The 26,408-nt window shown below is 40.9% G+C and overlaps 2 protein-coding genes across 7 annotated transcripts in view; both read left to right on the top strand.

The window, feature by feature from the left end:
- Positions 1-26,408, top strand: part of LOC311003129 (uncharacterized protein) — a gene marked incomplete at its 3' end in the record, with an annotated part of 151,899 nt that overhangs the window by 82,716 nt on the left and 42,775 nt on the right. The window lies entirely within an intron of this gene.
- Positions 661-26,348, top strand: exoc7 (exocyst complex component 7). Of its 6 annotated transcripts, none has more exons than XM_083994389.1 (20): positions 661-862; positions 1,052-1,117; positions 1,977-2,161; positions 3,648-3,753; positions 3,863-4,085; positions 5,392-5,559; positions 9,099-9,191; positions 11,091-11,159; positions 12,047-12,192; positions 14,053-14,205; positions 15,480-15,578; positions 16,056-16,118; positions 16,329-16,395; positions 19,896-19,958; positions 20,186-20,306; positions 21,135-21,230; positions 21,357-21,420; positions 21,670-21,711; positions 22,526-22,659; positions 26,019-26,348. In XM_083994389.1, exons 1-20 carry the CDS (start codon positions 785-787, stop codon positions 26,119-26,121), a joined length of 2,139 nt encoding a protein of 712 aa, XP_083850515.1. In that variant the 5' UTR covers positions 661-784; the 3' UTR covers positions 26,122-26,348. The 6 variants fall into 6 exon arrangements, with proteins under 6 accessions (XP_083850515.1, XP_083850512.1, XP_083850510.1 ...); XM_083994386.1 differs by lacking the exon at positions 9,099-9,191 and adding an exon at positions 5,878-5,889; XM_083994384.1 differs by lacking the exon at positions 11,091-11,159 and adding an exon at positions 5,878-5,889 and having other exon boundaries at positions 662-862.

Raw genomic sequence — 26,408 nt, 5'->3', positions numbered from 1 at the left:
ACACTTAAAAAAAAATCTTTTTAAACAAATAACTACAAGGTTCCGCGTGAGAGCGTGAAATTACGTCATCAATCATTATTATTACATTAGTATTTGTAAAGATAGCACTGGTTTAGTTCCAAAACATTCAGGATTCACCCCCAGTGGAACACGGAAGTGATGACACAACTATTTGTTTTGAATCCGTCAAGTGTATGTCTACACCGGAAGTACATAATCTAACCTTCAAAGTAAAAGCGTTTCATTTTTGCGCACTAGCCGTGTCCCAGTTCAGGGCAGGGCTGAATCCTTTGTACTTACAGCACTAATACTCGTAAATGCGGTGACAAACCAACTGTACGACGGCACACACGAGATTTATTCACTAACAATGCAAAAACGTATTGTTGTTGTATTTATTACAACTATAACGGAAGTTCTTATGTTATTTTGAGAATTTGAGGGAAATTAGTTCAAAAGTACATCGTGATCATAAATTAGTGTCACATTATCACAAATTAACACAACAAAACAACTAGAAAGGCAATGGATTTTGAATTACTGGATTTCTATTTTCAGTTTGTTTGCAGATTCCCATATTTATTTCGACAGCAGGGTCTTTTACTTTGAAATGACAGCCGGAAACGGTGTCCTGCCTGCAAGGAAGCTGAACGAACGGCTGCTCTGATCTAGATCTGTTAGCCCTCCACAACATTAGCATCAGACAGGGCGTCGCTGCAGGTGACTTTCCTCTGATATTTCTCCGGTGTTGAGCGGAGCAGCAGCCGGAAAGGAGCGGCCTGAGATGGGCATCGGCTCCAGGATGATCCCGACCGAGGACGCGTCCGCACGGAAGAGGGAGATCGAGGAGAAACTGAAGCAGGTCTGAGTCTGGACACAGGAAGGAAGGAAGCATCACAACAACACAACCAGCAGCTCAAACTGTTATGTTTCTGTCTGATCAATAATAGGCTACCGATCAGCTGAGTTATTGGCTATTGATTAACAAGAGCACGAGAGAAGAGAGTTAATGTGTTATGTTGTGTTGTTGTGTGTGTGTTTGGTGTTGCAGGAGCAGGAGACTCTGTCGTTCATCAAAGAGAATCTGGAGAAGAGTGATCAGCTGACCAAGGGCATGGTAGCCACACACACACACACACACACACACACACACACACACACACACACACGCACACGCACGCACATCCATGTCGTTATAAGTTGTAGATAAATAAACTATAAACTGGTTTTATTTCTGCTTTAATCAATATTCAGGGTCTTAAACTTTAATTTGAAGAAAAAACTGATTATACATGATGCTCGTAATTCTGTAAACATGTCATTAAGTCTTATCATCAAACCAGATAATAAGAAATTACTAGATAAATAAATAAAAAGGAAAGGAAACACAGAAAAATTCACATAGTTGCAAAAGCAGATAGATAGATAGATTGATACTTTATTTATCCCGAGGGAAATTCAGTTTCTCAGCTGCACAATAAACATCATCATTCAACAACAAGACAACAGATCAGTTCATAAAATTAGTGCATAGAGAATAGAAGGATAATTAAGAATAAAAGAAATTCAAGGTAATAAATAATAAAATCAGTGACAATAAATAAATAGCCCATGGTAATAAAAATGCAGGATTGCAGTGGAAAGTGCAAGTGCATACATGTGTGGGACATCATTCCCCTCGTCCCACAACTCCTTACACACAACTCTCACACCTCTCTCACCTATCGTAGGTTCACTTGTATCTGAACTGATAGGCAACTTTAGAATTTGAAAAATGAGAAATAATAACAGTAATGAGAAAAATAAAAATGTAATGAATTAAAAAGTTAAATATAGAGCTGTAGATAAACATACACGATAACAGCTGTAATATTAATAAGAAAGTTTCACAATCTGAAAGTCTGTAGGTGTTTTTAATGAAAGCTAAGACACCTGTGTCGTCTCCCTCTCCCTCTCGGTCTCTGTCTCGGTCTCAGGTCTCCATCCTGTCTTCGTTCGAGAGCCGCCTGATGCAGCTGGAGAACTCCATCATCCCCGTCCACAAGCAGACGGAGAACCTGCAGCGGCTGCAGGAGAACGTGGACAAGACTCTGTCCTGCATGGACCACGTCATCAGTTACTACCACGTGGCCAAAGACACGGACCGGATCATCAGAGAGGGGTGAGCTCACCCACTGCTCGTTAGATATGTTGGGCATATTAGTAATTAGTTATATCTACTAGTTACTTTCACTAACTGAACTACTACATTATAAAAGTAACCAATTACCAGGAAAAGTAACTATTGCGTTACTTTTTTTGAAAATAAAATGCTCAAATATGTCAAATTTACTTGGACTCGCCCCTCTAACCCCCTAACCATAACCCTAACCTCCTGTTCGTAAACTATTTTTTCCCTCAAGGCAAGGCAGCTTTATTTATATTGCAGCACATTATATTGCACATTTCAACTCAGTGTGCATTACATAAAACAAAACATTTGACAGTAAGAATTGGAAACGGAAAAAAAAGAAGAAGCATACAATAAAACCCAAAATAGTAAAAGAAATTGGAAGCATTAAACATACAATTAAGAGCAAGAAGCAGTGCAAATCCAAGATTAAGTTATTTAAAAGACCTCAGCCATGTTTTTAACCTGGATTTAAAAATGCTGACTAGTTGATGGACGATGGACGAAAAAAATGTGCAGACTATTGTATATAACTTTTACTTACAGGAATAGTTCACCCAAAATTCAAATTTCACTTATTATCTACTCACCCTCATGTGGACTAAGGGCTGGGAGAAGTTTCAGAGTCCTCCGTGGCTTCTCTGAGTTACAGCGGGGCTCCGTGCAGCACTGCATGTCCATATGATGGTAGCGAACGGAGCTCACTTTTCTTCGTCCAAAAAGACTCACCAAAAAACATCCAAATACCTCCATAGTGCTCTTCCTGTGTCTGTCCAAATCTCGTGCGATTTGCACTGACACAGGAAGAGCAGTGCTGGGTGGGAGCTTCCGCTATTTAATTTTTTTCGGAACAATTTGGGGCTTCAATACAAGAGGGACATTACATACGAGCAGCATGGAGGTATTTGGATGTTTTTTGGTGTGTCTTTTGGACGAAGAAAAGTGAGCTCCGTTCTCAACCGTCATATGGACATGCAGTCCATATGACGGTGCCCCCGGAGCCCCGCTGTAACTCAGAGAAGCCACAGAGGACTCTGAAACTTCTCCCAGCCCTTAGTCCACATGAGGGGGAGTAGATAATGAGTGAAATTTGAATTTTGGGTGAACTATTCTTTTAAATGGGTGTATTATTATTTTGTCAAGGCAAGGCAATTTTATTTGTATAGCCCATTTTTACAAACAGTTTGTCTCAAAGGGCTTTACATGGCATCACAACAACATCCTCTGTCCTTCGGCCTGATGGGATGTCTTGAGTGGAGTAACAGCGTGTTTTATTGTCAGTAATGGTAACGGCGTTATAACGGGGGAAACTGCAACTTTTTTGATTACTCGTTACCCGTTAGTAGCGCTGTTATTCCCACTCTAAGTCATTGTGTGTGTGTGTGTGTGTGTGTGTGTGTGTGTGTGTGTGTGTGTGTGTGTGTGTGTGTGTGTGTGTGTGTGTGTGTGTGTGTGTGTGTGTGTGTGTGTGTTGCAGGCCGACGGGCCGACTGGACGAGTACCTGGCCTGCATCGCTAAGATCCAGAAAGCTGTGGAGTATTTCCAGGACAACAACCCCGACAGCCCCGAGCTCAACACGGTGGTACGGTGACGGCCCCGAGCTGCTGCACACGCTCCAGATGTTGATGTGGTCGCATGATGTCATGACACCAGATGTTTCTCCTTCTTCTTCTTCTTCTTCCTCTGTGCAGAAAGCGCGGTTCGAGAAGGGCAAGGAGCTGCTGGAGGCGGAGTTCCGCAGCCTGCTGACCCGCTACAGTAAACCCGTCCCGCCCATCCTCATCCTGGACGCCATCAGCCTGGACGAGGAGCTGGAGGTGCAGGAGGACGTGGTGCTGGAGCATCTGCCCGAGGCCGTGCTGCAGGACATCATCTGCATCGCCGGCTGGCTGGTGGAGTACGGACGCAACCAGGGTACCAGCTCACACACACACACACACACTCTCACACACACACACACACACTCTCTCACACACATAATAATAAGTAATTTTACGGGGGCCAGCCCCGTTGGTGCGTGTTTCCACTGCAGGAACCTCCCCCACAGGGCCATTTACAGGAACTTTTACGGGGGCCAACGGCCCTGAAAAGCTCCTGGGTGGGGCTCGAGGTTAACCCGGCGCTGATTGGCTAAAGCTAGAGCAGGCTCTGACGCTACCAGAAAGCACCAAAACAACCGGCATTTTTAAAAGGGGGAGCAGAAGGGGAGCATTAGCCTAGCAGACACGCAGACACCGCTGTAAACAACAAGAAAACAGCAGGAAGATGTACACAAATGGACCGACGGTGAGGTGCAGACACTGATTGCAGTCTATGGCACCGAGGAGATTTAGAGGGGGTTTGAGTCATCGCGCGAAATGAAAATATCAGCGCACCTCGACACACTGGGGATCCATCACGCCGCAAAACAATGCCGTGAAAAGTTAAAAAAAAAAAAAAAAAACTCAAGCAGGATTACAATCAGCCGCCATGTGCACAAACACACAAACCAGAAACGCGCCTACCGCCTCAGCTCCTTCCATCCTTCTCCGTTGTTGTTATGATTTTTGTGCATGTGCTTGTGACCTGCCCGGGTGACGTCACGGTCGAAACTGTCGCACAGCGATTAAGCGGCGATCGAAACTCATGACGTCGCCGCAGGGTCCGACTCTGCAGTGGAAACACGGCCACGGAGAGGGCCGAGTGAGAGGACGGTTCCTGTAGAAGTTCCTACCCCCTCCCTTTACCAGGAACTCCTGCAGTGGAAACACGGCTATTGTGTGTTTCCTCATTCTTTAATCAGATATTTACTGATTAATTAATAATTTATCCTGGTTTTAAAGAAACTGATCATGTGAAAGTAATATCCAAATTACAGAAACTGCAATTTTCTTGTTGGGTAAAATGTGTCACAACATTAACAGCACCACAAGTGTTGTGTTGTTGCTGCTACAGAGACGCCGCAGACAACAAATTTTAACAAATCAAGACGTAAAGAGACATTTGTGTTTGGTACAAGACCAAACAAACATCAAGTTTTTATTTTTTAAGTGGAATTGAAAAGCAAAACTGACTGAATCATGAATGTCAGGCAGCCTTAAAGGCAATGGGCCAATTTGACAAAATGTTGAACTATCCCTTTAATAATAATCAATCATGTAAGATAAACATAACAACTCCTCCTCCTCTTCCTCCTCCTCCTCCTCCTCCTCCTCCTCCTCCTCTTCTTCCTCTCCTGCAGATTTCATGAACGTCTACTTCCAGATCCGCTCCAACCAGCTGGATCGATCCATCAAAGGTCTGAAGGATCACTTCCGTAAGAACAGCGCCTCCTCCGGGATCCTCTACTCGCCGGCCGTGCAAACCAAGCGCAAGGACACGCCCACCAAGAAGGCGCCGAAGAGACCAGGTCAGCACGACCACACACACACACACACACACACACACACACACACACACATACACACTCCTCCGCCTCCTCACACACAACAGATCACAACAATCGAGCACTTAAATGATGAGATAATGTCACACACGCCTCCTCCTCTTCTGTCGATCAGTTCCACGTTGCTCATAATGATCTGTTCTCTCACACACACACACACACTCACACACACACACACACACACACACACACTGACTGTGCATCCTGTGATTTTTACTCTCAGCTCTGACTAATCCTTCGTCCTTTTCCTCTCTCGTAATCCCCGTGTTGTTGTCATGACAGTCTACATCCCAGGTAAACACCTCAGCCTCAGTGTGCGCCTCCTCGTGCTTGCTGCTCTGCTGTCTGTCGGACGCCACATTTCACGGCAACATGAGAGGCAGCATGAGTTGTGTTTTTTTATGACGGAAAGTAGGAACGTAAAAAAAGGGAAGAAAAAAAAAGGGCAGAGGACGAGAGTTTGTTTCTCTGTGATGTTCGAGGTAGAAAGTCCCAAGTTGTTCAGCTTCAGGTCGGCTTCTGGTTTCATGGTGTCGTGTCCTGGTGGAAAAGACAGAGACAGTTGAAGCAGAAGATTAATCATCAGCTGTAGGGATGTCACCATTACTTGTTTTCACAATTAAAGGGATGGTAGCATTTTTTTTAAAGTGGGGTTGTATGATCTACAAATAGCCCCTAAGTACTTTAATTGCAGTAGAAGACTCTCTGCACTCCTCCCGTTAGCAACGCCCAAAGAAACGGCCTATTTTTGCGGCCTAAAAGAGGTTTTACCTGAAAAAAATACACAGTTCCATTGTTCGCTATAATATAATTTTTTCCAGCCCTTCAAAGTGCAGGAAAAATGCAGTTTTTATTTGGACCTAACCAACTCACGTATCCCTCCGCCCAGGGTTAGCGCCCGCCGATCAGCAGTTGGTTAGGTCCAAATAAAAACTGTGTTTTTCCTGAACTTTGAAGCAGCAATATAAAGACCAAAAGTATCTTTGAAAACATCTGCTGCAGCTGCTGCCTCCAGTTCAACACCATGAAACTACATCCTGACCAGTTTCCAGTGTTTGTGTAGATTAGCGCTGCAGAGCTGTTGTGTGTGTGTGTGTGTGTGTGTTTGTGTTGATCACAGGAGTTTGTAGCTAATCAACAAGCTGATGATCTGGTTCCTGATCAGTTCACATTTAAATTCTTCTTTTTTTTTTTTTTTAATTCTTTGTCACTCGGCGAATTAACTCCATCAAACATGAGCTCACAGCTGCAGGCGTGATGTTTGCTTTTGCTTCAAAGCACTCACAGGAAAAATTATAATGTTTCTATTAAAGCTCCATATGGTATAAAGGTAGATGTTTGTGTTAAAGCTCCATACAGTATAAAGGTAGATGTTTGTGTTAAAGCTCCATACAGTATAAAGGTAGATGTTTGTGTTAAAGCTCCATACAGTATAAAGGTAGATGTTTGTGTTAAAGCTCCATACAGTATAAAGGTAGATGTTTGTATTAAAGCTCCATACAGTATAAAGGTAGATGTTTGTATTAAAGCTCCATACAGTATAAAGGTAGATGTTTGTATTAAAGCTCCATACAGTATAAAGGTAGATGTTTGTGTTAAAGCTCCATACAGTATAAAGGTAGATGTTTGTATTAAAGCTCCATACAGTATAAAGGTAGATGTTTGTGTTAAAGCTCCATACAGTATAAAGGTAGATGTTTGTATTAAAGCTCCATACAGTATAAAGGAAGATGTTTGTGTTAAAGCTCCATACAGTATAAAGGTAGATGTTTGTATTAAAGCTCCATACAGTATAAAGGTAGATGTTTGTGTTAAAGCTCCATACAGTATAAAGGTAGATGTTTGTATTAAAGCTCCATAAAGTATAAAGGTAGATGTTTGTGTTAAAGCTCCATACAGTATAAAGGTAGATGTTTGTGTTAAAGCTCCATACAGTATAAAGGTAGATGTTTGTGTTAAAGCTCCATACAGTATAAAGGTAGATGTCCATGTGTAGTGTGATTATAAAGCAGCTCTAGGTTCTATATTAATACTGTGAAAGTATCAAAGCCTCAGTCCACAGAGAAATGCACACAGCCTGTATTCAGAAACTGAGCCTTAAAACCAGCCGTCAGGACTTCCTGTCACTTTGTGATGTCACAACTAAGCCCCGCCCACCATCCAACACTTTAGAAGAGAGGCTCAGATAAAACTGTGTAGCTCTGTGGTTGCTTAGCCACTGTTTGTCTGTTTGTATGTGTTTGTCGTTAGCAGCTTTCACTAACTCCCTAACGAAGCTGCTGATGTTCGTTTTTATTGTGAATGTTGTCGTATGTAGAGTTTTTTTTTTTGCTGTTTGAACATGTGACGACTGTTTTGACCTGATTTAACCTGTTTGTTCTGCTCTCACATCAAAAACCTGAGCTCGTTGTTGTTGTAGCTGTTTAGTCTGCTCTGTCTCACCTTGGTCTTGTTGTGTAGCTGTGGTGATAGGCCGTGGCCCCCCTGCTCCCCCACCTCCACCTCCACCTCTTCCATATACACTGCAAAAACTCAAATATCTTACCAATAATATTTGTCTTATTTCTAGTCAAAATGTCGTTTCTAGTCAAAACAAATCTCATTATACTTAAGATAAGACTCATCACATAAAAAGTAGCTTGTTTTTAGACACTTTTTACTTCTTTCAAGCAAATTTTCACTTAAATAAGTAGGGCTGGGACAATATGCTTTTTTCTCCCGATTTGATTCTTCTACGATTTTTTGGATGGCGATTCGATTTAAATTGCGATTCTACGATATTGCCGATTCTCTCGATTTTTAGTATTAGCATTTTTAACATTTGTCTGCACACAAATACTGTAGGAGCCTATAAATTAACATACTCCATTATAAAGTGAACTTAAACCCTTTTCAAAACCTGTACTCTCTGTATGTAAAAAAGGCTAACAAATGCACATTGCACAATATTAAAAAAGAAAAAAAAAAAATCGATTTTTGAAAAAAAAAAAAAATTGTTTTAAAAATCGTCAAAAAAGATATTGCGATATTTATGTGAATCGATTTTTTCTCCCACCCCTAGAAATAAGTAGAAAAATCTGACAGTGGAGCAAATTTTTCTTCCTTATTACAAGCACAAAAAACTAGCTTTCACTGGCAGATTTTTTCTACTTATTGCAAGTGAAAATGATCTAAAAACAAGTTAATTTTTAGGTGATGAGTCTTATTTAAAGTGGAAAGAGATTAGTTTTGACTAGAAATTAGACATTTTGACAAGAAATAAGACAAATATTCTTGGAAGGATTTTCAGTTTTTGCCGTGTACAAAAACCCCTGCTGGCTGTCTGGGTGGTGGAGGGATGTGGTGGTGTCTTATGTTTCATCACTCACTTCCGAGCTCTCTCCCTTTTTCTTCCTCCTCCTCTTTCTTCTTCTTCTTCTACTGTTTCTTTGGCTGTCTGGACTCCCCCCTCCCCTCCTCTTCCTCCTCTTCTTCTTCTGGACTCTGTCTCTGTGTGGGACCAGGGACCATTCGCAAGGCTCAGAACCTTCTGAAACAGTACTCACAGCATGGGCTGGATGGGAAAAAGGGGGGCTCTAACCTCACTCCTTTGGAAGGTAACGCACCTCGCTCTTCTCTTCTCTTCTTTTCAGTGTCTGTGCCCCCTCCCCTCCCCCTTTTTCTCTCGCTGACAGAACAGCTGTCAATCAGTGTTGTGAAATCTCTCCACAACAACAGTCACAACAGCTTCGACCCCACAGTCACTGCAGGTGTCGGACACACAACATGGCAGCTTCAGGTCTGAGGAATAATCCAGATGGAAAAACTTGACGACAAAGTTTTTCCTGCTCCACCACAACCACAAGAAAAAAACTGTAGATCAGAAAAACTAATTTTCTTATTTAAAGCAACCGCAAAGAATTTATAACTGGATATAAGAATAAGTCTCTTGTTTTTGCTGATGTCTCTGTATATATTTATTTATTAAGCCTTTATTTTGAACATGTAAGGTTGTATACAAAGAGACTGACAGAAGACAAAGCAAACAAAAAAAAACACACAAAAAAATCAAATAGTAGCCTAATAGAAAACAAATAAAATTCATAATTTATATTCATCAACAGTCTTAACATGCTCAAAAGAGTGTAGGAAGAAGTCAAATCTTATATGATCGTACCCCTTGTCCTTTTTATCATATAATCCTCTAATAATTATCCCTTGTCAATATTACTTATCAAGATACCAAAAAAAAATATATATATATATACTCTATATATATTTTTCAATATATAGAAATATAAAAATATAGAAAATATAGCTAGCCAGTAAAAACCGAGCTCAATTTCATCACTATATGATCCGCAAAGAGAAAAACCTACAGCTTTTGTCGACAGGAAGTGCCAAAATCCACACAAAATGACAGTTCTTTGTAGTTGCTTTAACAAAATAAAATTTTTATTATCAGATAATCTCATAAAATGTCAAAAGGACAAACTACAGTGAACATATTTTATATATTTAAAGGGACAACGAGGAGTTTCTCCATCGGCAGAACGAAAAATTCCGCGACAATAAAAAAGTCTGATATTAATGTGGATGAATCTACGTTACCACTTGTTAATGGTCCATTGTAGATAAATCTATGGTTTTGTCTCTATGGTTATTTTGTTATTATTAGTGGTGGTGGAAATGCTGGGCGAGCCGACCAGCGTTTCTTTACTTTCGGTTTTGTGGCGAGTCATGAGAATAACGCCGCCGAATCTCCGTTTATGGTGGGAACTACGACGGTATGTGATCGTCTTCCAACCTCTGACTTTAATTCTTGATGAATGAAAACATGAGTCTGTCTTGCGCCGGTCAAAGAATTTCACGGTGCGGAGGCTCATAAATGTAGTGTGAAAACGCTTCACTTTTCCAAAACTCCTCGTTGTCCCTTTAAGACGTTAGGTTATAATTAGGTTTAAATTAGGTTTAGAGTAATGGTTAAGTTTAGGCATTTGTTTTGGATGGATCTGAATCTAAACTGATGATTATTGAACTCGTTAGCCTGCTGTTCCACTGGTGGACAGTTGGGGGGTTAAATTAAAAACTGAAGTCACCTGTCGTGAAGAATAAAAATCGTCAGCAAACTTCCTCGCCGGCGGTTCGTGGGGCATTCTGGGAAATGTAGTTCTGTGTTGCGTGAGTGAACCTGCAGTGGATGAAAAGCTGTTGTGACGTCAATGTTGAAGCTGGTTTCTGTGCTGTAGCGTTAACACACACTCACTAACTTTTAGACACACGCACAAAACACCCCCCTGCCCCCCGCCCCCAACCCCCAACCCCCAACCTGACCTCAATGGGCCCCTCCCCCCTCCACCCCTCCCTCCTCCCTCTGGTGCTTGGTGGTGGTCGGTTCAGCTGCTCCAGGTTCAGGTTTGTCTCCTCCACTCCCCCCCCCCCCCCCTCTGGTCTAGTCACGACCCCCCCCCGGTTTGACTAGACCTGTGTCCCTGCTGCTCCGCCCCACCCACCAGGTTACGATCACGACCTGCGGGTCAAACACCTGTCCGACGCCCTGACCGAGAAGCACGGGGCCGCCGCAGGTGAGTGAGTGATGGGAAGAACAGGTGCACACTGCAAAAACTCCAAATCTTACCAAGAATATTTGTCTTATTTCTAGTCAAAATTTAATTTCTAGTCAAAACAAATCTCATTCTACTTAAAATCAGACTCATCACCTAAAAATTAACTTGTTTTTAGATCATTTTCACTTGTTCCAAACACATTTTCACTTGAAATAAGTAGAAAAATCTGATAGTGGAGCAAGTTTTTCTTTCACTGGCAGATTTTTCTACTTATTGCAAGTGAAAATGTGTTTGGAACAAGTGAAAATGATCTAAAAACAAGTTAATTTTTAGGTGATGAGTCTTATTTTAAGTGGAAAGAGATTAGTTTTGACTAGAAATGAGACTAAAATAAGACTCATCACATTAAAAAGTAGCTTGTTTTTAGACACTTTTTACTTATTTCAAGCAGATTTTCACTTGAAATAAGTGGAAAAATCTGACAGTGGAGCAAGTTTTTCTTTTTTATTACAAACACAAAAAACTTGCTTTCACTGGCAGATTTTTGTACTTATTTCAAGTGAAAATTTGTTTGAAACAAGTGAAAATGATCTAAAAACAAGTTAATTTTTAGGTGATGAGTCTTATTTTGAGTGAAAAGAGATTAGTTTAGACTAGAAATGAGACATTTTGACAAGAAATAAGACAAATATTCTTGGAAAGATTTTGAGCTTTTGCAGTGTGGGGAAACAGAAGAACATGGTGTCTCACCTGCTGCTGCAGCTCTAACGCCTCAGTAGAAACATCAGTAGAAACACATTAGACCTCATCATGTGATGTGATGTGTTGATGACCTCATGTCCACCTCAGTTTGCCGCTCACTCCACGTTTTCCCCCCTCCCCCTCCCCCTCCCCCGTCGCCTCAGGGAAGGACGACGGCCTGGACATCGAGATCGACTCCTACATCCACTGCATCAGCGCCTTCGTCAAGCTGGCTCAGAGCGAGTACGCGCTGCTGACCGAGATCATCCCCGAGCATCACCAGAAGAAGACGTTCGACTCGCTCATCCAGGTAAAGACCGCGCCTCAAAGGTCAAAGGTCAATAACGTGCAGGGAAAGTTCATGTTTCGAAGAACCAGGAAAGGGAAACATTTTTGCACACCGGTTGGCAGAAAGGTGCATCGCAGGCGGAGAACTTCAGTTTTTTGACGCCATAAAGAAGGTTAAAGGGATACTTCACCCAAAATTCAAATTTCATCATTTCATCATCTACTCCCCCTCATGTGGACTAAGGGCTGGGAGAAGTTTCAGAGTCCTCCGTGGCTTCTCTGAGTTACGGGGGGTCTCGGCGTAGCAGTATTTGTCCATATAATGGTTGTGAATGGATACCAACTTTCTTCGTCCAAAAAGACACACCAAAAAAACATCCAAATACCTCCATACTGCTCGTCTGTAATGTCCCTCTTGTATTGAAGCCCCAACATGAGAAATTGTTCCGAAAAAAATTAAATAAGTCTATGTTTTAAGCTTGTTTGTAGCGGAAGCTCCCAGTGTCTCGGTTCACTGCTCTTCCTGTGTCAGTGCAAATCTTGTGTGATTTGCACTGACCGGCGGAACAATTCCTCATGTCGGGGCTTCAATACAAGAGGGACATTACAGATGAGCACTATGGAGGTATTTGGATGTTTTTTGGTGTGTCTTTTTGGACGAAGAAAAGTGAGCACCATTCGCAACCGTCATATGGACAAATACTGCTGCGCGGAGCCCCGCTGTAACTCAGTTAAGGCACGGAAGACTCTGAAACTTCTCCCAGCCCTTAGTCCACATGAGGGTGAGTAGATAATGAAGGGAATTTTAATTTTGGGTGAACTATCCCTTTAAACAACCGAAACGTTGGCCTTTTAACAATAAGTAATGTTGTTAGTAAGTAAGAGGAAAGTGTGCAGAAGTTTCTTCGCCAAAGAACCAGCAAACAAAATTAGAATCAGAATCGGAATCTGATTTATTCTCCAAGTAAGTTGCATAATAAGGAATTTGACTCGAATTTGACTCTGGTTTGCACAGCTCTCACATAAAAGACGTAAAACAACAACAACAACTGAACAGTAAGTTAAGAAGAATAAGAATAAGAATAATACAAAAAAAGAGTTAAATAAGTTAAAGTGGTCAGATCAAATGTGTGTTTTTACTTCATGGGGTCAAAAGTCAGTTTTTTATTTATTTAGCGAATGCAAGTTTCTCAAACCAAGCAGCAGCTTCTTGGTCTACATGTGCAGGGAGAAATGCGATGTGTCCTAATAATCAATAACATTTAGACTTTCCATTGATCCATTGGCACTAGTGTGAACATTAGTATTTTATATAACCTTATAACCTGTTTTGTCTGATTGATTGATTTGTCTTTTTACTGTTTTGTTGTTGTTCTGTTGCTGCTTTGTTTGTAACAAAGAGTTTCCTACTTTCTAATCACATTCATTCAATGACTATAACTTTTTTTTTAATACATTTTTCATGTCAACAGATAGCAAAAAAATGAAAATCATTATAATAAAAGACAAAATGAAATAAAAACATACAGACAATTCAAGAGTATTCACAGCTGGCAAGCAATATACTATTGACTGTATATCCAAATAAACAAAATAAATCCAAACGACGACAAAAAAGAGAGCACACATGCAAAAAAAAAAAAAAAAAGAAAATAAATATATATATACACAGACACACACATGTTTATACATATAAAAATAAATAAATGACTTTAATTTAATGATTTGTTCTGTTCATGTGCGACAAAAAAGAATCATATCATCACTTTAACGAAGCAGAGACAACAAATGTCGACAAAAGACAAAACGAAACTCTTGTGTTGAAGTTTGAAGTGGAAAATAAAGGAATATGTCGTCATGACGACCCGTCCTGTGTCCACAGGAGGCGCTGGACAACCTGATGCTGGAGGGCGACAACATCGTGTCGGCCGCTCGCCGCGCCATCATGCGCCACGAGTACTCGGCCGTCCTCACCATCTTCCCCATCCTCAGACACCTGAAGATGAACAAGTCCGAGTTCGACTCCACGCTGCAGGTGTGTGTGTGTGTGTGTGTGTGTGTGTGTGTGTGTGTGTGTGTGTGTGTGTGTGTGTGTGTGTGTGTGTGTGTGTATGTGTGTGTGTGTATTAGGCAATAGGGATGTCACGATTACTTGTTTTCACAATTAATCACAGTATTAAACGCCGCAATTAATTAATCGTAAAGATTTCCAAATACCGTCACTTTCCAAAAAAAGATTATGTTGGAAACACAGAGGCAGAGCCAAAGTGAAGGTAAATGTCAGAAATACTGGTCCATTTAACTAACGTAACACAGGATTGGTAGGAATTTAAATGTTAGCGAGTCATTTGTGATAAAAAACTATAAAAAACAATGATAAACTTAAACATTTGATGACTTGAATATTCAAAACACTTCCCTTGCAGGATTAATAATTGGTTAATGGTTATATATTAATAGTAAAATAGTGAAATAAGTGTAAATAATTAGTATTGTAATTATATTTAGACTGTATTTGTTTTTACTAGGGCTGTCAAACGATTCATTTTTCTAATCGCGATTAATCGCATTTTTTCCATAGTTAACTCGCGATTAATCTCTATTAAAAATATTATATATGGCGCTTTGGACTTTCAACACTCCAAAGTGTTATAATCTCTAGACAAACAACTTTTAGACCAGACCTAGCAGGCCTACCTAATCATAACACATGATGCATGAAACTCACACAGAATTGAAACGAATTGCATCCAGTGGAAATTGCCCTTTACTTTGCTACGCCTCTGCCTGGCCGTCAAAAAAATCAATACATGGCCATGTGCATTTGTTTACAACAAAGCCGTCAAAAAATCAATGGATGGAGCTGTGGATATATGTTAGACTGTGTATATTTGTGTAGAAACCAACTTGAAGGTGCCTTACCGCCACCCACTGGACTGGAGGTCCCACACTCCAGTCCTCCAGTCCAGCAGACAGAGGACAAAATGGGCCGCGATTAACAGCGATTAAAAAATTTAATCGCGTTAATTTTTTTAATTAATCGCATCACGATTAACGCGTTAACTCTGACAGCCCTAGTTTTTACACATTCATATGATGTAAATTAATTGATGCATAATAATCATGATAATGGTAATACCGTGATTATTTCTCTGACAATAATCGTACAAAGAAAATCTATAATCGTGACATCCCTAGTGTGTGCGTGTGTGTGTGTGTGAAACCATCAGACTGCGCTGTGTTGTCATGACGATGAGTTCGATCTCGGCGTTTTGATGCGCTGATGTTTGTTTCTGTCTCTGTGATCAGGGGACGGCCGCCAGCACCAAGAACAAGCTGCCGACTCTCATCACCTCCATGGAGACGATCGGAGCCAAAGCTCTGGAGGAGTTCGCCGACAGCATCAAGGTGCAACGGTCGTCACGACGGTCGTCATGACCCGTCACCGATAATCACACTGCAAAAACTCAACATCTTTCCAAGAATATTTGTCTTATTTCTTGTCAAAATGTCTCATTTCTAGTCTAAACTAATCTCTTTACGCTTAAAATAAGACTCATCACCTAAAAATTCACTTGTTTTTATACAGTTTTCACTTGTTTCAAACAAATTTTCAATTGAAATAAGTAGAAAAATCTGCCAGTGACTAGGGTTACTCATTTAAAGTGGAAAATCTGCTTGAAAAAAGTAAAAAAGTGTCTAAAAACAAGCTACTTTTTAATGTGATGAGTCTTATTTTAAGTAGAATTTGATTTATTTTGACTAGAAATGACATTTTGACTAGAAATAAGACAAATATTCTTAGTAAGATTTAGAATTTTTGCAGTGCAGCCGATAATCAATAGAGCAGTGTATTGTATTGATCGACCTCTTGTCCTTCCGCAGAACGACCCCGACAAAGAGTACAACATGCCCAAAGACGGAACGGTCCACGAGCTGACCAGCAACGTAAGCCCTCGCCTCGCCGCTCTGCTGTTGTGTAACGGCCGTGTTTGCTCACACACCTGTCCCACCAGGACGCCGCACGCCGCCGCTGTTTGTCCGTCTCCGGGGGTCTCTGTATGTGGTCTCCATGGCAACGGGCCAACAGCGGCGAGCAGCGGTTTATTAATGACTGACTGACTGACTGACTCACCTTGACCTCTGTCTGTCCCACAGGCCATCCTGTTCCTGCAGCAGCTGCTCGACTTCCACGAGACGGCCGGGGCCATGCTGGCGTCTCAAGGTACGGAGACAAAGACACAGAGACACAAAGACACAAAGACACTGAGACACAGAGACAATGAGAAAATGAAACAAAGACAGACAGTGAGATACTGAGACAGACACATTGAGACACAGTCACACAGTACATTTACATGACACTTGAAAAAAACAAATTATTGCCTTAATCCGACTATAACTGGACAACTGAAGTGCATGTAAACACCTTAGTCCGACTGAAATCGGAGTTGGAGAACTCTGATTAAGACACCCAGATAATGCGATTGGAATTCGATTTTCTCCGTCATGTATACACCGTAGTCGGAGTATAAATGGACAATTCATGTGTGTTCATGCTCCACAACCGTAGAGACGGCACCAAGTGGAGCAGAGAAGCCGCCCGAACCCCGCAAAGTAAAGAAAAACAACCCAACGTCAGCGCCGATTCAATGCATTTCACACAGCGCAACCAGCAAGAGGGTTTTATTTAAAAAGAGAGAGAGAGAGAGAGAGAGAGAGAGAAAGGAAGCCCGTATCCTATTCTCAGCGTGAATCCGGCCCAGACTGGTGCGTCTGGTCGGGAACTGCAGTTGAGAATTTATTATTAAAGCAGAAGTGAGTGATATATTTGTGTTAATATAAGTCTTAAATAGTTATATCTTCCGACAGCAATCACTTACATAGAGTGTTTGGACTGAAACACGGGTCTGTCTGTCACTCTGCTCTGCTCTGAGCCGAGGAGAAAACATTTATCGTATCCTACAGTTTTTATCCAATGAGGAGAGAGAACGGCATGCAGGGCTGTGTGTGCAGCCAAGGGACGCCGTGAATGTGGTGACGTAGCGACGAGGACTGTTATGGTGCGTTCAAGGAAACTCGTATTTTTCCGACCGTGAAGTCGTACCAGTTCGATCTGGTACGAGTTCACGGGTCAGAAGTTACGAGTGGCCGTTATAGTGACTTTCACCGGTAAAACAGGTCGGAAAAACACGAGTGGGTTGCCTGGAACGCTACAAAGTCGTAAGTTGTGACTTGAAGCTGTAATTTACGATTTCAAAAGCCTGCCTGGAACGCAGCATTAGCCAAAACGACCGGACCACTTACTTCTGCTTTAAGTTTACTAAGTTGTTTATATTCAGTTTTTTACGAGGTGATAGAAGAGTCAACACTCAACAGGACAGGGGGGCGCATTAACCCGCTGAAACAACGGGCGACGCCGCATGAGGGGGCGATGGACCCGTCAGTTATTCGGTTTTCTCAGTTGCATGTAAATTGAGACAAGGACAGAAGTCCGACTTGACGCCAAAATCGAATTTTGAGCAAAGCTGGATTAAGCTCTGCATGTAAACGTACTGACTGAGACACAGACAGTGAGAAAATGAAACAAAGACACCGAGACAATGAGACAGAAACACTGAGACACCGTGTTGGGTCTGTGTCCTGTACCGGCCGTCGTCCCTGTCAGACGTCTGTCTTCCAACCTCAGCTACATCACTTCCCTGCTGCTCCTCCGTCTCACTTCCTGTTTCACTTCCTGTTTCACTTCCTGTCTCACTTCCCGTCTCACTTCCTGTCTCACTTCCTGTCCTGCAGACAGAATCTGGAGACGTTGTTTCCTCTCCACACCTGTTAATCCACAGACTTGAGGACAAAAACGTCCAGCAGGGGGAAAGTTGACGCTTTATTTAGACACTGGAATCATTTTTTCCAACTCGGCTCATGTGAAGCCACGCCCACTTTCTGACGATGATGATGAACACCTCAACCAGGAAGTGGGCGGAGCTTTTAATTTGTTGCTGCTGAAAAAACTCACAGGTTGTTGCTTTAAGATCTGAAGTTGTGACGAGAGAGAAACCAGAAACCACGGTCCAGATCAGATCTGTGTGACTCACCTGTCTGCTTCTCTCACTCTGCACCTTCACCTCACCTCCTCCCTCTTCACCTCCTCCCTCCTCACCTTCACCTCCTCTTTCCTCCCTCCTCCCTCGCACGCAGCCTCCTTGAGTTCTGGTTCGGTCTCAGAGCGACGACAGACAAGATTTGTTCGTTAATGGAGGTGAACGGTCCAGGTCCCCTGTCCCTCATCAAACTCATCAAATACACAATCCAACAACTCCACAACGCTCTGGTGGACAAGTTGTGAGCTGCACATTCACCACGCTATGAGATAATAACACAACGTTACCACACAGAGTTGTTTTAGAGGGAAATACAGAGACTGATGATGAAAAACTGTCCCTGAAGGCAACGTGCATCAGCGGTTTTGCATGAATTTCCCTCTAAAACAACTCTGTGTGGTAACGTTGTGTTATTATCTCATAGCGTGGTGAATGTGCAGCTCACAACTTGTCCACCAGAGCGTTGTGGAGTTGTTGGATTGTGTATTTGATGAGTTTGATGATGAGAACAGTGCAGAGCTCACGTCTCTGCCCCGCCGTTCTAAAAAATAGCTTGCACCGACAATTAAAGGTAACGAACCTACTGCTATGACTATAGGGATTATGGCAATAGGAGAATTTGCCAAAATGTTGAAATATCCCTTTAAAAAAAGCTGAAGAATGATTACAGAGACACAAAAAAAGCAAACATTTTTCTGGTAGCCAGCACCAGAACCAGAACCGTGTCCGTCTGTAAGCAACTTCTGTCGATCAGGACTCGAGGTGTGTGGCTCCTCTTCATCACCCTCCTCCTCCTCCTCCTCCTCCTCCTCCTCCTCCTCCTCCTCCTCCTCCTCCTCCCTCGCTGCCTGGCCGATGACTGTTTGCTTTACTCTGCACTAACAGATCTTTTCTAACCTTTTTGCACTTCTCTCTCTCTCTCCTTCTCTTCTGCCTCGGCCCTCTTAGTTCTGGGCGACACTTACAATATCCCTTTAGACCCCCGAGGTAAGCAACGGCCCCCGACCGGAGCGGCGCCCGCTCGGCTCACTGTTGTCTGCTTGTGTTATTTACATGATGATAAATAAAGACTCGGCAGCAGACGCTCACACACACACACACACACACACACACACACACACACTACACTGTAAAAACTCAAAATCTTTCCAAGAATATTTGTCTTATTTCTTGTCAAAATGTCTCATTTCTAGTCAAAACGAAATCTCTTTCCACTTAAAATAAGACTCATCACCTAAAAATTAACTTGTTTTTAGATCATTTTCACTTGTTTCAAACTAATTTTCACTTGAAAAAAGTAGAAAAATCTGCCAGTGAAAGCAGGTTTTTTTGTGCTTGTAATAAGGAAGAAAAACTTGCTCCACTATCAGATTTTTCTACTTATTTCAAGTGAAAATCTGCTTGAAAGAAGTAAAAAGTGTCTAAAAACAAGCTACTTTTAATGTGATGAGTCTTGTTTTAAGTAGAATGAGATTTGTTTTGACTAGAAATAAGACAAATATTCTTGGTAAGATATCTGAGTGCAGTGTACTGAGTGTGTTGTGTGTCCTCTAAACAGGAAGTAACAGATGAAGGTGAGTGAAGTCGGTCTGACGTTGACGTGACTCTCTGTGTTTGTTTCCAGAGACGAGCTCCGCCAGCAGCTACACGTCCGACTTCAACAAGAGGCTCCTCAGCACCTACATCTGTGAGTCCCGCCGAGTCCAGCTGTTGATCTGAGCTGATGATGAGTGACAGTATTGAATATGGAGATATGTATATGTGTACTGTATATATATTTGTTATATTGAAATGTCTTTGTGAGTGGTTTGTGCAGTGCTTTGGCAACAACGGGTTTCTGTTCATGCCAATAAAGCTAATTGAATTGAATTGATGGATGATGGACGTCTCTCTCTCTCTGTCTCTGTCTCTCAGGTAAAGTCCTGGGGAACCTGCAGCTGAACCTGCTCAGTAAGTCCAAAGTGTACGAGGACTTGGCTCTGAGCGCCATCTTCCTCCACAACAACTACAACTACATCCTCAAGTCTCTGGAGAAGTGAGTGTGACGTCGTCTATTTCCTTAAAGGGATAGTTCAACATTTTTAGCAAATTGGCCCATTGCCATAATCCCTATAGTCATAGCAGTAGGTTCGTTACCTTTAATTGTCGGTGCAAGCATTCATTTATGTATGTATTTTTCCTTATTTCCTAATATTTACTGTTTAAACACTTACTTTTCTATCTATTTTTCGTTATTGTTTAATTATTGTAACAAATTTGATTTTTGAATATGTGGGTGAGGTTTTCATATAAGCCCTTTTGGGTTTTATACCTCCCCTTTGCACATCCCAGTCATGATGATTGTCCATGTTGTTTAAATGATATTGTTCGTGCTAAATAAATACATAAATAAAAAAAGAAGCTATTTTTAGAACGGCGGAGCAGAGCCGTGAGCTGCTCAGAGCTACGCTACGGAGGCTAAAGGAATTTCTTGGTTTCCCTCATCAAACTCATCAAATACACAATCCAACAACTTGTGACCTGCACATTCACCACGCTATGAGATAATAACATAACGTTACCAGACAGAGTTGTTTTAGAGGGAAACTCATGCAAAACCGCTGATGTACGTTGCCTTCAGGGACAGTTTTTCATCAAACAGTCTCTGCATTTACCTCTAAAACAACTGTCACAATTAGTCCAGAGCTTTTTAATGAAGGTAAAAATGTGCGTAGCCACGGGAGAAATAGTTCCTCTTTAATATTTGAACTTTTGTTGGAGGAAAAGGTTGCATGATAAAATCTGAGTGGTGATTGGCTGCTGCAGCGTCTCTGTCCTCCTCCTTGTCCTCCTCCTCTCTAACTCCTGGTCTGACCCGGTCCAGGTCTGAGCTGATCCAGCTGGTGACGGTGACCCAGAAGAAAGCCGAGTCGTCCTACAGGGAGCTGATCGAGCAGCAGATCCAGACGTACCAGCGCAGGTAAAACAGCCACGTGTGTGTGTGTGTGTGTGTGTGTGTGTGTGTGTGAGAGACATGTCTTCCATCCATCTCATGCGTGTCTCCACCTGACGACGTGTCCCTCTCTCTCGCTCTGTCTTGTCTCAGCTGGCAGAAGGTCACGGAGCACCTGGCCGACAGGAACATGCCCGTCTTCCAACCTGGCACCAAGGTCAGAACTTTATTGTCCGTCATTCCTGGAGAACAGTAAACACACCACACACGTGTCAACTTCAACACGTGTGTTCGATTTCTGACACGGAGGCAGAGAAACACACACTCGCAGTGTTTCTCCACAGAGTCTCACATGAACATCTGAAACTGACCCGAGGCTCAGCGGACCGTTACATACGTACGGTTGTGTGTGTGTGTGTGTGTGTGTGTGTATGTGTGTGTAAACTGTGTGTTTGTTTCCCTGCAGCTCAAAGACAGAGAGCGGCAGGTGATAAAAGACAAGTTCAAGGTGAGATCAGATGTGTCTCTACACACAGTGTTGTTGAATATGAACCTGACCTCTCTCTCGCTTTACACTGCAAAAATTCAAAATCTTTCCAAGAATATTTGTCTTATTTCTTGTCAAAATGTCTCATTTCTAGTCTAAACTAATCTCTTTCCACTTAAAATACGACTCATCACCTAAAAATTAACTTGTTTTTAGATCATTTTCACTTGTTTCAAACAAATTTTCTATTGAAATAAGTAGAAAAATCTGCCAGTGAAAGCAAGTTTATTAAGTGCTTGTAATAAGAAAGAAAAACTTGCTCCCCTCTCAATTCAATTCAATTCAGTTCAATTCAATTCAATTCAATTCAATTCAATTCAATTCAATTCAATTCAATTCAATTCAAATAGCTTTATTGGCATGAACAGAAATGTGTTGTTGCCAAAGCATTTACAAAATATTTACATACATACATTACAATATTACAATTCATATTTAGTACAGTACACTGCAATTTATTTCAAGTGAGACAAATGAAAATGATCTAAAAACAAGTAAATTTTTAGGTGATGAGTCAATATGTAAGTGTAAAGAGTTTAGTTTTGACTAGAAATAAGACATTTTGACAAGAGATAAGACAAATATTCTTGGAAAGATTTTGACTTTTTGCAGTGCATCTCTCTCTCTCTTATACATGGGATTATACACAGGCTGGGTGTCATTAGGCAGTTGCAAGCTGTTATATTATATATAATGAAAAATACAGTATATATACACATAGTTCATATTAAACGATGATGATGATAATAATAATTACCCCCCTTTCCCCCTCCAGGGCTTTAACGACGGCCTGGAGGAGCTCTGTAAGATCCAGAAGGGCTGGGCGATCCCCGACAAGGAGCAGAGAGACTTCATCCGTCAGGCTCAGAAGAAGCTGGTGTCAGACGCCTACAGAGCCTTTCTGCAGAGGTGAGGACAGCAGCATCAGCAGCTGCAACATCTGGATTTAAAACAGCCTCAGTTACTTCACATGACCGTTACAGATCAGATCAGCAACATCAAGAGGATTCGTCTTTAATCTGAACTGAGACGAGCTCATCAAGTCAGATTTAGAAGAGTTCTTTATTAACCCTTTGCAGGAAATGATGGCGTCACAGCAGCTCCAATAGAGTAGAATAAAAATAAAAGATAAGATAACTTAGAAGACATAAAATATATTTATTTTATTTTAAAAGGGGTAGGGATAAAAGGGGTAAAGTCTTCGTTGACGACTGTGATGCATGTTGTTATCAGTCACCACCACAGGGGGGCGACAGAGCTGCAACGTTTTCTCACTGAGCAGAGAAATGACACTTTATTAAACTTTACATAATTAACTGTAACTGTTAATTAACCACACCGGTGTTAAATGACTCTAAAACCTCCAGAGGGAAACAGAAGCTGCTTCAAATATAATAGTTTTTGTGTTGTTTTGTTCTCTCTTTTCTCTCTCCCTCTCAATTCAATTCAAATTAGCTTTATTGGCATGAATGTTACAAGAACTATGTTGCCAAAGCATCAAGAATCAATGAAACAAAACAAATACAACTCACAGAATCAAATATATATATATAGTATACTGTATATACATTTACAGTATATACCCTATGCGTGTGTGTGTGTGTGTGTGTGTGTGTGTGTGTGTGTGTGTGTGTGTGTGTGTGTGTGTGTGTGTGTGTGTGTGTGTGTGTGTGTGTGTGTGTGTGTGTGTGTGTGTGTGTGTGTGTGTGTGTGTGTGTGTGTGTGTGTGTGTGTGTGTGCGTGCGTGCGTGCGTGCGCTGATGAAATGCTCTCTCTCTCTTATACATTGGGTTATACACAGATTGGGTGTCATTAGGCAGTTGCAAGTTGTTAAATATAATGAAAAATATATATACAGTTCATATTAGATGATGATGATAATAATAATAATAATAATAATAATAATAATAATAAATTAAAAACAACAAAAAAAACCAACAACAATATTATATTACAGCAATGAAGTTTTTTTTTCTTTTTTTTAATTTGCAGCAGGTGCAAATCAAGATATGTCTGTCAGTGCAGACAGCCAAACAAAATACAAACATATAAAGATATACACATACATATATAGCAATGAAGATTCTGATCAGCATTTATGTTTTGTTTTGTTTTTAAACCTTTATTTAACCAGGTAAAGCTTATTGAGATGTAGAATCTCTTTTTCTAAAGCGACCTGGCCAAGAGGCAGCAAAATTACAATAACACGTAGTAATACAGATAAATAACTTTAGTTCAATAAATAAAAATGAAATTATCAGGGATAGGTTGAGGGGTGCAACATCTGATTTAAAACCAGTGACAGAGCCCAATGCATTTGAGTTCCTTAGTTTTAAGAATCTTAACAAGGTTATCAAGAGGGATCAGGTTTAATTAATCTTGCAGAGAGTTCCATGCATTAAAATGAAACGTCTTTTTCCCCAGTTCTGTAAAAACACGAGGGACAGTCAGAGTAAAACAGCCAGTGGATCGTAGTCTGTAATGTCCATGATTCCTAACAAGGTGAATTCTGAGATAGGATGGCACCATCCCAAGTATAGAGCTTTATAAATACAAGTTTCTCTAGTCTCAGGGCAGAGTGTTACATATTGTGCAGCTTTGATTTTGATTTGATTTGATTTTTATTTGTCTCAAACAAGCACATCAAAAGACAAACAATCTATGTAACAAGAAACAAAACAATAATGATACTGTGCAAGTTTGAGAAGGGGCTGAAGGAAGCAAAGCTTATCAAGTTCAGCCCCCCCGCCACATTGTGATTCATGTCATACATCTGTAGTTCCATACAATTCAGAAGATTAAAAACATATTGCTTTGATATGAAATAAGACCATGATTATAAATAAAAAGAGATTAAAAATTAGCTGTCAAGTTCTTTATAGCTGTCCAAGAGTGTGTGTTTGTACTTACTTTTAAATTGTTTGAAGTTATTGCACATTTTTATATCCTCATCTAGTCTATTCCACATTTTTACACCACAAAAAGAGATGCTAAAACTTTTCAGGGTAGAATGGATGGTAGATTGTTTAAAGTTACAGTTCCCTCTTAAATCATATACAGTATGCTTTCTCTGACCATAAACATTTTCTGGATGTTTATTGGTAGCAGCCTATTCCAGGCTTTAAACAAAATCTGACCTGTTTTGAATTTGACTAGGTCCTCAAATCTTAAAATACCCGATTTTAAAAAACAACGGATTTGTATGAGCAAGGTACCCAGCAGCATGATGAACCATCCTTATGACTCTTTTTTTGTAAAATGCAAATCTTTTGTAAAGTGCTTTTATATGTGTTTCCCCCATACCTCAACACAGTAAGATAAGTACGGATCAATGAGTGCATAGTACAGCATTTTATAGATTGTGGATCTTCTCCCAAACAGACTTTTAACCCTCTATGGTACCATGTTGCCCTCAGGCAGCATACCACTTTTTGGCCTGTCACATCTCCACAATTCATCCCATTTAATGCTGTAATACTTTAAAAAAGAGAGGAGACCTTAGAGAACCAATAACAATGCTTTAATTTATCACATGACTTTCAAGAAGCCATACTGAAACCCTTTTTTGCAGACTTTTTCAAAGGAAACAGGTTTGCCATTTTGCTCCACTAAAACGGTCTGAAAACATACAGTAACTTCCTGGCCCTTTTTCATCTGGAAAAAAATATATTTACACTAATAGATTAGTAAAGTTTAATTTTTAATAGTTCTGTGCAATTTATTTACTTATTAAATAATGGAAACTTGTTAAAATGCACCTGTTGCCCGAAAGCAACAACGTACCATTATAGAAAATTGCAATGTTGCCTTGAGGCAACACTGGACCATTATGGAATCAATATTGCATTATGAGACTATGGTAGAGTGTGTTTAGGTGTAAATATAATGTTCAAAAACATATAATTCATCATAATTTAGTTTTTTATCCTTAATAAATTTGATTTTGGATGCAGTAAAGTAAACATCAGGCTATTATGATGATGATGAGGAAGATGAGAATGAGAATGTGGATGAGGATGAGCCCAGTGAAGGTGAAAGTCTACAGAGACTGGTGTTTCTAATACAGTAGATGACGAACCGTAATGGTACAATGTTGCCTACAAGCAACAAATCCCAAAAACTTCCAAAAATAAATAATTTAAAAAAAATTCTTTAGATTATGTTTATTTAGTCTATTTTGAGACATAAAAACACTCCAAACATTTTTTTCCCCACTGGCATCATAGTGCGTACCACAGTTCATCTCTCTCTCTCTCTCTCCGTCGTAGATGCGCCAACATCTCCTTCACCAAGAACCCAGAGAAGTACCACAAGTACCGTCCTGAGGAGGTGGAGGAGATGATCGAGAGGCTGTTTGACACGTCGGCCTGAGCTGCTCTTCAGTCCACCCCGCCCCCTCCTCCTCCTCCTCCTCCTCTTCTTCATCACACAATGCAGATAACACAACACTTTAACAACACACACACACTTACACACACACACACTACTGCCCCCTGGTTGTGTCTGATGAACGTTTTGTACAAAGATATGAACTGGTTGTATTTATGTAACGTAGCTGCTGCAGCTCCGTGTTTCAGACGAATAAAGAAGAATCTGAATCTGATTGTTCTCTTGCTGACGTCAACACACACACACACACACACACACACACACACACA

Source organism: Trachurus trachurus (genome assembly GCF_905171665.1).
Source record: "Trachurus trachurus genome assembly, chromosome: 19".
NCBI classification, from domain to species: domain Eukaryota; kingdom Metazoa; phylum Chordata; class Actinopteri; order Carangiformes; family Carangidae; genus Trachurus; species Trachurus trachurus.
This window is presented reverse-complemented; position numbering and strand designations above follow the sequence as displayed.

Coding starts and splice junctions, on each gene's coding strand:
- exoc7 (XM_083994389.1), top strand. CDS start 785: ATGGGCATCGGCTCCAGGATGATCCCGACCGAGGACGCGTCCGCACGG. Junction 1,118..1,976: donor ATCAGCTGACCAAGGGCATG/GTAGCCACACAC, acceptor TCTCGGTCTCAG/GTCTCCATCCTGTCTTCGTT. Junction 16,119..16,328: donor TCCACGAGCTGACCAGCAAC/GTAAGCCCTCGC, acceptor TCTGTCCCACAG/GCCATCCTGTTCCTGCAGCA.